Source organism: Lipotes vexillifer, unplaced genomic scaffold (assembly GCF_000442215.2).
Source record: "Lipotes vexillifer unplaced genomic scaffold, Lipotes_vexillifer_v1.1 scaffold251, whole genome shotgun sequence".
Lineage (NCBI taxonomy): Eukaryota > Metazoa > Chordata > Mammalia > Artiodactyla > Lipotidae > Lipotes > Lipotes vexillifer.
Window position 1 is genome coordinate 1354659 of NW_006770868.1, and position 12868 is coordinate 1367526.

The following is a 12868-nucleotide window of genomic DNA, read 5'->3' on the forward strand; positions in this document are numbered from 1 at the left end:
CAGGAATCAGTCAAAAAAATTCATTTATCACATTAACAAAGAAGGCGGCATGACTGCGGACTTCCCTGGTGGTCCAGTGGCTAAGACCCTGCACTCCCAATGCAGGCGGCCCGGGTTGGATCCCTGGTCAGGGAACTAGATCCCACATGCATGCTGCAACTTAGCGTTTGCATGCCACAACTAAGGAGCCTGTGTGCTGCAACTAGGACCTGGCACAGCCAAATAAATAAATAAATTTTTTTTTTTAAAAAAAGAAAAGAAGCGTGATTAAGTCTATAGATGGTAAAGCGTATTTGGTAAAATTCACTAGCAATTGCTAATTACAATTTTAATGTAGAAATAGAAGGAAGCCATACTGAAGGAAAACATACCGAAGACAACCTGGTCCTAACACAAAGGAAACTTTTTGTTTTTGTTTTTGTTTTTTTTGGCCTCACTGTGCGGCTTGCAGGATCTTAGTTTCCCAACCAGGGATTTAGTCCAGGCCCTCAGCAGAGTCCTAACCACTGGACCACCAAGGAATTTCCCCACAAAGGTCTTATTAAATGGTGAAATGTTGAGTCATTTCCAATAAACTCATCAATGATTATAGGCGTACCACCTATCATTAAACATGGAGATTTTAAGTAATGTTGTAACATAAGAATTTAGTATATATTGGTAAAGGATACAAAATTACATTTATTTGCAGGTAATGTAACTATATTTTTAGAAAACCCAAGAGACCATGACACCTCTCAGAATAAGAATTTGGAAGCTGTTCTGAATGTAAGCTAAATACACAAAAACAGAATCGGATCATGTCACTCACCTATTTAGAACACTTCCAGGAGTTCCTGTGAACACATGGGGAAAAATCCACACTCCTGTACTTGCCCCTCAAACCACTCGTGATGTGGCCTCTGCCTTGCATTCTGCACTCATCTTGTGCCCCTCCCCCGTGCCTGAAGTGCTCTTTCACTTGCTCCTTAATGGCCAACTACTTCTTGTTTGATCTCTGCATAAAAGTCACCTCAGAAATACCTTCTCTGCTTAGATCACCAATACACAGAAGCTCCTTTGCCCTGATAAGGCAGTAGAACCAGTGGAGTAGAAAATGGGTGAAAGATACAAGCAGGCCATGTGTAGAAGAAATGCAAATGGCTAATAAACCTAAGAGAAGATACTCACCCTGGGATGTAGTCAGGGAAATGCAATTAAAATAACCGTGTGTTACTATTATTTTTTCAAAATTAAAGACGTATAGAACAATACATCCAGCACCAATAAGATGATAGAAAATGAACATGGATATTGCTGGAGGAAGTATGAGTTACTACAGCCTTTTTGGAAAGTAATTTCTGGTGATACCTGTTAGAATTAAAACTACTCATAAGCTTTGCTTTAGCAATTCTGTTGAAAGCTCAACAGCTTTTTCTAATTGCCAGCTAATTTATTTTTTTCTGCAGGAAGCAAAAGGAGGGTAATTTTGACATCGTCTCTGGAACTCGCTACAAAGGAAATGGAGGTGTATATGGCTGGGATTTGAAAAGGAAAATAATCAGGTATATATGTATGTGCTCGTGATTTCTCTATTTTTTTTTTTAGTGTAACTACTAGAAATATGTTTTTAACAGGTATTTGGATTAAATTACCATGCTGCCTTGGAGTTTGTGAGATCAGATTGTAACTTCCAGAAAGTATTCCCAGACAGCTTCTTACCCACAGTTTTTCCTGTGTTAGAGTATTGTATTTTGGATGTTTTTCACTTGGCAAAAATTTGCATAAACCTTTGAACCTTTCGTAGAAATGGTCTAATTCAGCAGTTTGTTCTGCTGGACCTTCAGCTTTGATTTAAGTGAACTATTCATCTATATTTTTGGACTAAATATGTAATTTTTTCCATATATATTTTTCAATAATTTAAGACACTTCATGATTTCAGCTTTTACTAAGCAGCATAAAGTTATGAGGCTTTGGAGGCAGACCTGGGTTAAAATCCTGATTGTGTCTTTTAATTACTTGTGCCCCCTTGCATATTTTCCCTTTTCTAGGCTTTACTTTCCTCATGATAAGATGGAAATAAAACAAACTGCTTCAGTATTACAGTGTAACAAACTATCCCAAAACTGAGTGACTTACAGCAACAATTTATTGTTTCTCACAATTCTGTGGTTTGGCTACTGGTTCCTCTGCTGACTTCACCTGGGCTCACTCATGCAGTTTCCTTCAGCTGGAGGCTCCAAGATGGCCTTATTCATATGTTTGGCAGTTGGTACTGGTTGTTGGCTGGGCCATCTCAGTTCTCCTGCATGTGGCCGCTTACCTGGGAAGCTAGATCAGCTTCTTTACATGGCATCCTAAGGGCAGCACCCAAAAGTACCAAGGCTGCAACTGCAAGGACTCTTGAGTCCTAAGCTCTGGGGCTAACACCAAATTAATTTTTGGTCAAAGCAAGCCCATAATCAAGGGGTGGGGAAATAGAATCCACCTTTGATGGGAAGACCCACAAAGAATTTTTGACCATATTTAATCTATGGCACCTAGGTCGTTGGGAAGATGTGTTTTTATCTCTAAAGGATCTATGTAGCTTATTGCTTTTTGTGTAACAACATAACGTTATATAAATTCTTACTGATAGTATTTTTTATCACCCACTTCATTCCTATTGAAGGTTCTGTTAGGTTAATGTCACTTTTGCCTCTTAACTGTTAAACCTTGGGCAAGTATTTCAAACATGTTAAGAGCCTCAGTCTTCAGTGAAATGAAGGGGTCGGATAAATCAATGGTTTTCAATCCTGCTGAGCATTGAAGTCATGTAGGGGGAAAATTATACACAACTGCTCCCTGTTTGTCCTCCCTTTCTTGTGCACACACATACTGCAGACCATTTGAGTGGATCTCCAGAGGTGGTGCAAGAGCATCAGTGTTTTTCACAGGCTCCCAGATGATCCTGTTGTGCAGCCAAGGTTGAGAGCAACAAATCAGTGATCTCTCGGGCCTCTCTGAATTGTTCATAAAAGCTATTGTTTAAAATCAGGGAGTCCCAGTCAGAGACAATTTACAACGTTTAGTTGGATCATTTAGTTGTATTGAGTTGTATCTGTCATTAGTTGTTAATGTCTCCACTGACTTTATAGTATAAACTCCTGAGAAAGAGTCTGTATCACTTGCTCAAGGTCTCATTTGTATGGTTCAGAACCAGAATTGAACCCAGGTCTGACTCTTGCTGCATTTTAATTAAAAGACTGCAATTTTAAAATGCATTACCTTAAATAGATGTACAAATATATACATACACACATGCACACATACACATAAATACATATACACTCACATTCCTTTGATTACACCCATTTTGGTGGGTAAACTATGTCCTGGAATTTTTTTGTAGCTATTAGAAGCAAACTGAACGGGAAAATGTTTCTATTAGCCATTATGCCAGCTATATCCCTAACCATGTTATTTATATGAAATAGACACTCCTGGGAGTTCCCTGGCAGTCTAGTGGTCAAGACTCCCCACTTCCAATGCAGGGGGCTTGGGTTTAATCCCTGGTCAGGGAACTAAGATCCCGCATGCTGTGTGGCATGGTGGGGGGGGGGGAAGGGGGGGGGGGGGAGGGGAAGGAAGGAAGGAAGAATGAAACACTCCTAAGGAGGGCCTTGACGGTTGTAGCTATTAGAAGCAAACTGAACGGGAAAATGTTTCTATTAGCCATTATGCCAGCTATATCCCTAACCATGTTATTTATATGAAATAGACACTCCTGGGAGTTCCCTGGCAGTCTAGTGGTCAAGACTCCCCACTTCCAATGCAGGGGGCTTGGGTTTAATCCCTGGTCAGGGAACTAAGATCCCGCATGCTGTGTGGCATGGTGGGGGGGGGGGAAGGGAGGGAGGGGAAGGAGAAGGAAGGAAGGAAGAATGAAACACTCCTAAGGAGTGCCTTGACGGTTACCCTCGCTTTGCAGAGAAACTGTTTTCTCCAGGCTGCTTCCCCTGCTGCCCTCCGCACCCCTGCTAAAAAAAAAAACCACCTTTTTTCTGAATCTGAACACTCTAAAATAATCTGAGCCCACTAAAATATAGCTGCAGTACCAAAGTCATTTTTTCCAAGTGTACTTCACATCTTTTTGAAATGTTAATAATAGCTATTAGTCAGTAATAGATTATAGTTGATTAATACCTAGTTGTGTTTGAAGCACAGATCCTAAAGTCATTGTTATGGACTGAATGTTTCTGCTAGAATTCATGTGTTAAAGTACCTTATGCAAGGACTGTTGGTATTTGGAAGTGGGGTTTTGAGGAGGTAATTAGGTTTAGATGAGGTCCTGAGTGTGGGGCACTTTTGGTGGGATTAGTGCCCTTTCAAGAAGAAACCAAGAAAGCTTGGCCTTTCTCCTCTTACCCCCACCCTCAGCCCCTCTGCCCCCCTCCATTTGAGCACACAGCAAGAAGGTACCATGTGTAGGCTAGGAACAGGATCCTCACCAGGATCCTCACCAGGAACCAAGTCTACAGCACCTTGATCTTGCACTTTTCAGCCTCCAGAACTGTGAGAATTGAGTATCTGTTGTTGAAGCCACCCAGTCTATGGCATTTTGTTATAGAAGCCCAAGCAGACTAAGAAAGTCTCAGAATGGAACTTTTGGTCAATTTCCAGAGATTGCCAAAAACCAAAACCTTCTCCCACCTGCACACCTTTAAAAAAAAAAAAAAAAGCCATTTTAATGCAAACTGACCTATTACCCAGTTGGAAACTGCCATCACTTGGTGATCTGAGTCTGAAAAAGAAACTCCAGATCCCTGATAGATCCCTTTTTTTTTTTTTTTTTCCCGTATGTGGGCCTCTCACTGCTGCGGCCCCTCCCGCCGCGGAGCACAGGCTCCGGACGCGCAGGCCCAGCGGCCATGGCCCACGGGCCCAGCGGCTCCGCAGCACGTGGGATCCTCCCGGACCAGGGCACGAACCCATGTCCCCTGCATCGGCAGGGCGTCCCCTGCATCAGCAGGCGGACTCCCAACCACCGCGCCACCAGGGAAGCCCCTGATAGATCACTTTTGCTGTCTTGACAGATGTTTGTAATTCTAAATCATGACTGTTGGCAAATATGCGAGTTGAGTTAAAAAATCTATTACCATTCTCACCTAGAGTTTGGAAGAATGAGTGTTTTATGGTCACCTCTACATGTCACATTCCAAGAATAAAAATCCCTATTTTCTGAAAAATGAGAACTACCAGATCTCCTTTCACTGATTTCTGTTTGTTCCATAGAATTAACATTTTTGTGAAATAGTGTTGCATTTATGAAGTCAGTGTAGCATTTTTAGCACTCTACACTTGGGTGTATTTCTTGTTTAGAAATTGTACTTTATAAAGAAAATCTTTTATTTGGCAGCCGTGGGGCCAATTTTATAACTCAGATCTTGCTGAGACCAGGAGCGTCTGATTTAACAGGAAGTTTCAGGTACAGTGAAAACCTGTGATTGTGTGTTTTCTACTATTTACAATTTCTTGCCTAAATTTCTTGCTTTATAATGACTTAAAGAAATACTTTTCGTTTCTATCCCGTTTTTGTTCTGGAACGCTAAAAAAGACAGACTGAAGTTGGTTAGAAGCTGCTAATGAAGCCTAAGCATCTTAAGGGAAAATATTGTACTTTTTAAAGAGTATGGACGACAGGTTGGTGTGCTTGTTAACATTCGTATCACTGCTCAGCCCTTGAGGGCCTGAGGTGACCATGGACTGCTCATTCAAGACATTACTGAGATGAGCTTCAAAAACAGTGCCTCTTCCAGTAATTTTCTGCAGTTTATAGCACTGTCCACAGAAAAGTTAAAAATCTTGAATATTTATATAGAGCTTTTTCAGTTTCCTTATTCTCCATGTTTTTTACTAAAAAAAATTCTTGTTTAAATGGAGCAAAGCCTCCTGCTAGGTCCTTGGGGGTTTTTTATTTTTGTTTGTTTCTGGGTGTGTGTGTATTATCTCTGAAACTATAAAATTTCTGTTCATCTGCTTTAAGGCTGAGACCCGTGCATTGGTTAATACTTTATATTACTTGGTATTTGCTTCTATCCGTTAAATAATGTTGATTCTTCCATACTTCATTAGAACACACAAACACACAAATTTAGGAGCTGGCTGTTGAAGGTTAACTAGTACCACTAGTGCAACTGCAAGTCTGTTGGATAGCAGTTCAGAGATAGTAAGACAGTCAAAAGTGAAGAGAGGAGCCATCGCAAATTAGAGGTCAGATAATGAAAATGAAACCTCTCTAGAATTAAAATGTAAATGATTTGAAAGCACAATTTGGTGTATAAAAGATAGATAGGAGCCCCATAAATACATCCCTTCAGTTCCACACTTCGAGGCAAATGAATAATGTGTTATAAAGATCTCTGATTTCCAGAGGGAAAAAAAAGATTGTAATTAAAAAAAAAAAGATATTGTGGTGGAGGAGACAGGGGTGGCAATGAAGAGAAATCTTAAAAAGTGACTCTTAAGGGAATAAAGTGACTGTTACAGGGAAAGAATTCGTAGCCTAATCCTAGTTTTAAAGGTACTGCTGAAACGTTATTCCATTATCCCACCGTCATAGTTCTTCCCATAATCCCAGACCTCCCTCCCCTACTTAACATCATTTGACATATATCTTTAGTTTCTACTGCTAAAATCCCAAAACATGAAAAGGTGCCTGAAACACAGTAGGTTCCTCAATAAACATTTGTTATTGAATGAATATTACTACCATCAGAATCTCCTTTCTTCACATTTATTCCAGACTTACTCTTTTGAGTTCTGATGGAGACTGTGTGGGTAAAGGAGTGTATACCACTAATCCCCCTCAGGTTCCTCTAAGGACTGTGCCTTAGCCTTATAGCCACCTAAAAGCTTGAAAAACCAAAAGGTGGGGTAACCTGAAAGGAAGCCTGGGAAAATATGTGAATTCCAGGTATAAAGCCCTCTGGCATTATAGATCCAGGTGGTTTTAACTACCAAGAGAACAAAGTTACTGCCTCACCTAGCTTTCTCAGAAACAAAAACAGCAAGAAGAAAGAGATAGAAATTGCTGCCTTTCTACTCACTGAGGCTCAGGGTTTTTTTTTTTTAACCTCAGTGACTCTGAAAATAGGGAGCTCCTGAAGAACATGACTGAGTTCACCCATAGGACTTACCAGCTCCTGTCTTGCTTTGTAAATCTGATGAGCTTTGCCTTTGGCCTGCAGTCCATCTAAAGTTAGGGTGTGCATTTGCCCAGTTTAAGTGTCTAACTGTGACCTCAGTTGCTGATACCTGATTCCCACCAGGATTGCCTCATCCTGTGATCCCTACTTCCTGTCTTAACCTAGCTTAACCAAGCTCATCCTAGAGGGACTTAGTTTATCGCAGGAATTTATTTAGATCTCAGGAAATAGGAACTTCATAGACATTTATGAGGAAAGGCCTGTTAACTACTTCTTTCTTGTTACGTAGTTTACATTGTTGCTTCATCATCTGTCAACTCTGTTGTTCCAGTATTTGAAACAGTTTCTCCCCTTTCAGCTTTAAAAATAAATTTTAAGAAAAATTTAAAAACTGCAAACGATGGCGGGGTTCTGCTCCACATGATTCACTTTATCACCATAGTTTTATAATTTCTGACAGTGTGATAGGAAGATAATTCTCTAAAAGATACTAAGAATTCATTTTCAAAATCGTCCCAAATTATTTACCAAATATTTTTATGGCCTTTCCAGTTCAGGACAAATGTATCATAATCATCAACTGTGAGAACTTTTCTATATACAAATGGCTGGTGAAAGTTTAAGGTTTTATAAATACCAGTGAACTTTTTGGAAGGTCAGGAGACATGTAGGCATGTATATTTATCCAGGTGTTCATATACATTTTAATTTCTTACAGGTTATACCGAAAAGAAGTTTTACAGAAATTAATAGAAAAATGTGTTTCTAAAGGCTATGTCTTCCAGATGGAGATGATTGTTCGGGCGAGACAGCTGAATTACACTGTTGGCGAGGTATGGTAAATAGTGTTATACTCCTCATAAAGAAACAATAGGGTTACTTTTTATCATAAAAAGGTTAATTTTCATAAATACTAAAAAAATGTGGAAGGCTTCCAGGTGTCCATGCAAAAGGGTGAAAATTCACATTTCTTTAAAATTAATATATTTGACTTACCAAGATTTAAAGCATAACGGAAGGCAGCATTCCCTTTTAAATAAATAAAAGTTACCGGTATCTTCTTCCTCCTTTCCCTTTCTTCTGACCACTCAGCATTATGGGATGAGTCTGCTGCTTTTCCCCTTGTCTCAGCCATCAGCCGCCCTACTTAAAAATGCGTGGTGAATCCCTTTTGCCCGTTGCCTATGAGTAAATGAAAAGGGCAAGAATTGGGGGAGCAGAGGGGATTTGTAATATTTACAGCCAGCTAGTAAGTTCTTAGGGAAGACTCTCCTCATTTAACAATAATATTCTTATTCAGAGCAAGAAAACAGCTAACTAGAATGTTACTACTGTTGTGGAAGTTATATAAGATTTTTAACTTAGTGCTAAAACAGTGACAGCTAAGTGTGATGGACTACTGAAAAAAATTAGGTGAAAGGCCATTTTACTTAGGGCATGTAATTTTTCTTGGAAGCTTGAGTAAACCAACTTAATATTCAAGATCAGTGCTTTTCAAAACAGTTGTAGCTTTGGCTGGATGACCTATTTTTAGATAGTAAAATGCATGTTTAATTTTGAAGACTTGGAGGTGCACACAGTTGCTGTAAGAATCCCATAATTCGGATTTACCTTGAAGGACTTGCTATCAGCGGACTAATCTTGTTTCTGTTGTATGAGTAATTGTTGTATGCCTGCTATGCTTCCTTTCTAATATTTTTGAAGACTCACTTAACATATATTTTTTTAACTAGGTTCCAATATCATTTGTGGATCGTGTTTATGGTGAATCCAAGTTGGGAGGAAATGAAATAGTCTCTTTCTTGAAAGGACTAATGACTCTCTTTGCTACTACATAAAAGAAAGTTATTCATTTATACTTAATCATGTTCATTTCAATTTAAACATAAAAGAAGCCTGGTTGCTGATTTTTATAAAATGTACTCTTAGAACATAAATTATAAGGTAAGGTAAATTTCATGCAAATCTTTTTTCCTGAGAAACTCCATTTTATATATCAAATTAAATTAGAAAAATGAGCAGTGTTCTCAATTTTCGTTTACATTTTGCTGTACTAAGACCTATAAATAAATGTATATGAAATTTTTGCAAAAAAATAATGCTTTCATTAGCGTACGCAAATGTAGGATTTCTTACATGGGGAAGATTTTGAAATATTCTTTATAAAAACTGTATTCAGGGGCTTCCCTGGTGGCGCAGTGGTTGAGAGTCCGCCTGTCGATGCTAGGGGACACGTGCCCTGGTCCGAGAAGATCCCACGTGCCGCGGAGCGGCTAGGCCCGTGAGCCATGGCCGCTGAGCCTGCGTGTCCGGAGCCTGTGCTCCGCAACGGGAGAGGCCACAACAGTGAGAGGCCCGCGTACCGCAAATAAAACCAAACAAACAAACAAAAACTGTATTCATAGCTCTGCATTCAGCCTGTGCTAACGGGAGAGGCCACAACAGTGAGAGGCCCGCGTACCGCAAATAAAACCAAACAAACAAACAAAAACTGTATTCATAGCTCTGCATTCATACCTAATACATGTCAGAAGTAAAAGGAGTGCTAATTATATTCATGAAATACACATATGATACATGGCTGTTTCTATATGAACTAAAAAAGAAATACACACCTCTGCCCCCCCCTCTTTTTTTTTTGGCTGTGCTGCGCAGCTTGTGGGATCCTAGTTCCCCAACTAGGGGTTGAACCAGGGCCCCCGGCAGTGAAAGCGCCAAGTCCTAACCACCGGACCACCAGGGAATTCCCAGCTGTAGTAATTTTTAAACAACTATGTTTTTTTCGTCAAAATATTTTTCATGTTATTTCAGGACCCTTGACAAAGCATACATCTTTAGTAATATGACTAAATCCCCTATAGCTCTTCTGTTGAGAAAACCGTTCTGCCACTTTAAATGTTCAGTAAAGCCCTCACAAATATTCTGTTTACCCACCTTAAGTGGTTATTGCAAAAAAGATTAATTTCCAAGTATAGCATAGCTTTTAGATCACGCAGTGTCTTTTAAAATTTTGAGTAAGGCATACTTTGAGCAAATAAACTTAAGATCAAATTGACTTTCCTTTGCAAGTAAAAGGAAGGGGCGTCTCTAAGTCATTTAATAAGCATATTCAGTGAACAGTATTCCTACTACTGCATTTTCCTGGCTTAATTTGGCTGCTAAAGAAATTTAAAGTCTGATTTTTCCATTTGCATTTCTAACAGATCCTACCAGAAATGAATATCAGAGTATAAAACCTTTGGTGTCATTTTGAACATTACCAATTCCCACAGTTGAATCCATAGGACACATTCCAATAAGGGCCTCTACTATTGTTTTGCTTTTATGCAGAGCTGAACAGCTGGCCCACCATGGACCCCTCTTCCTTGGGGAAGTGACTTCTCTCATCACTAATAACAACTAGAAAATTTATTACCACTGATGTAAAATAATTTTTTTTGAGTGTTTAGATTCTTTCTCGTCTGAACCCAAAGTTAAATTTTCATGGTCAACTCTGTGGAGCAGAGATTAAATAACCACCTCAGAGAGCCCACTATAAAATACTGTCTTCTCAGACCTCACTAGGGTAGGTACCTTTTGCCTTTGTTTATTTAGTCTTTTGGTTCTTATTCCCACAATCATTACAACACTATCATTATTTACAGTAAATTATTTGAGCAGTGAAAACTTTCACCATTTGGAAGTTATTTAGAAAAGAATCTGGACTATTTAGATGCATTTTTGTAGTAAATCTGGTGACTTATACACTGTAAAATCTTTTTAAACATTTACATGTGAATCCAGCATCCCTTTTTACTTTGTAAATGGGGCCAAGGATGAAATCCAGATGTTCTCCCTTTGTATTGGTATTATCTCTATATGAAATCTAAGTATATCTAAGGAAAACTAAATTTAAAATTATTTTGCTTGTTTCATATTAGTTCTTGCCTGTCTCCTGCAACATGGAATTAGCTTCTTCATCTTTGTTTCTCTAAATTGAATGTTTTGGGTCCCCTCCTCCTTTTTACAACTTTTTTCAGCTGTTTTCCCTTGAAATACTGATTTGGCTTTTAAAGATATAGTGTATCACAATTTCAGAAATTAACGGAATACTGTGTTGGATGAAACAGCTTGTTAAACCTGCTAACTGAAGCCTGACATTGAGCTGTATGTAACCACAATTTGTTCTGTTCTCAGTAAAGTCAGATTCTTTGTGGATGTTACATATGGTTTGAAACTATTTTAACATGAAATTTAGAGAAACAGCAAAAGATAAGTGTAACATGTACAGAGCACATCTTAACAGGTTTGGTTAATCCTTCACAATTGACATTTATTACTTTTAAGTACGTCTAGCCAGTGATAGACACTCATATGCACTCAACTATAAAAGGTGGATTCAAGATGGGTTCAAGAATGTTGAGAACACAATGTGTTGGTTGGGGTTGACCTAAATTTACAAAGGCCCACGTTGTGTCCTATGCTGTCCAAATTGTGGGAGCACTAAAAGGCTTGGGACTACAGTCTCTGTGGTTTTTAAGGATCTTGTGGAGGCCCACTGGCAACATCATATCTCATCCTTGGGCTTCACTAGCCCAGTGGCCTCAAACGCTGGGGATCCCACTTGTTTTCTTCAGGCCAAAGAGAAGAGTCCGTCACTGATTCGGAAGAATGTCCAGTCCCAGGGCAACAGCCGGCCTTCTGTAAAACGCAGGCCTGTCCACTGAATAGCGCACCCCACCCGCAAGGGGTCAAGCATCCATGGGGTTGGGTCTCATCTCAAGTCGGTGTGTGAAGCACGAGGCCCTCACACCTCATTTAATGCAGGAGGTGTCGGGCATGACCGGCCAGGTGTGTCTGCCCTTCCGGCTGCTGCCCAGCCCGAGAGCGCGGGCTTCCCACCACGTGGAGCCCCGGGGCTGCGCGCACGCCCCCTCCCACCAGATGTAGTCCAGGCCCAGCTGGGCCCGCGCAAGGATCCCCAACGCGGCCACCTGAGTGCAGCGCGTGCTGCGGCCCTCTGCTTGTGCCTCCGCCGCCGGCGCTGTGGCCAGAGGAAGGCGCCCGCCGTGCACACGGGCCATGAAGGCGCACTGCGGCCATTATCCGCGGCGCCTCCTAGTGGGTCAATGGCAAATCCTCTTGGTTCTCGCGAGAGCTCCCCCTCAGTGGGGATTATATAATGTCCCTTAGGTGGGGGTGGGGGTGCTGATGCCACCCTCCCTCAGAAAAAGTTAGGAGCAAACACAGGTGGGAGTAAAGAGTTGTCTGTGGGGGGGGAAAGGGTACTGTCCCCCACTGCCCCCCTTAGTTAGCTGGACAATGAGTCCTCTTATGCTAATGAGGTACTTACGTCACTTCCGCTCTTTCTCGGCCGCCATTTTGGCTAGGGCAGGTTCGGGGACTCGCTCCGAGGCGCTTGTATTGTCTGCTGAGGGGAGACGCGGGATCAGCCCCCCTCCCCCGCCCGTTGCTGCCGCCGCCTCCGCCGGCCCGGTCTCCCCTCCGCCGCCCGCCGGGATCCATGAACTGAACTCCCGCCCCCCCGGCCGCCGCCATCTTGTGCCCCCTCCCCCTCCCGCGGGCAGCGCTAAGGGGGATTTTGGCGTCTCCTCAGACACAGCTCCCTCTCTCGGTCCCCGCTGCTGAGGAGTGAGAGGAGCGCGGCCGTCGCCGCCCGCCTGCCCGCGCCGGTGAAGCCGCCTCTCCCACACCCTCCG

At 41.4% G+C, this 12868-nt stretch overlaps 1 protein-coding gene across 1 annotated transcript in view; it reads left to right on the forward strand.

Moving 5' to 3' along the window:
- Positions 1-9259, forward strand: part of DPM1 (dolichyl-phosphate mannosyltransferase subunit 1, catalytic) — a 19941-nt gene extending 10682 nt beyond the window's left edge. The window contains exons 6-9 of the mRNA XM_007446374.1: positions 1449-1544; positions 5381-5449; positions 7888-8002; positions 8903-9259. Of these exons, the coding sequence (XP_007446436.1) occupies positions 1449-1544; positions 5381-5449; positions 7888-8002; positions 8903-9007 (385 nt within the window). The 3' untranslated portion in view covers positions 9008-9259. The remainder of the gene's footprint in view (positions 1-1448; positions 1545-5380; positions 5450-7887; positions 8003-8902) is intronic.
- The last annotated feature ends 3609 nt before the right edge of the window (positions 9260-12868 follow it).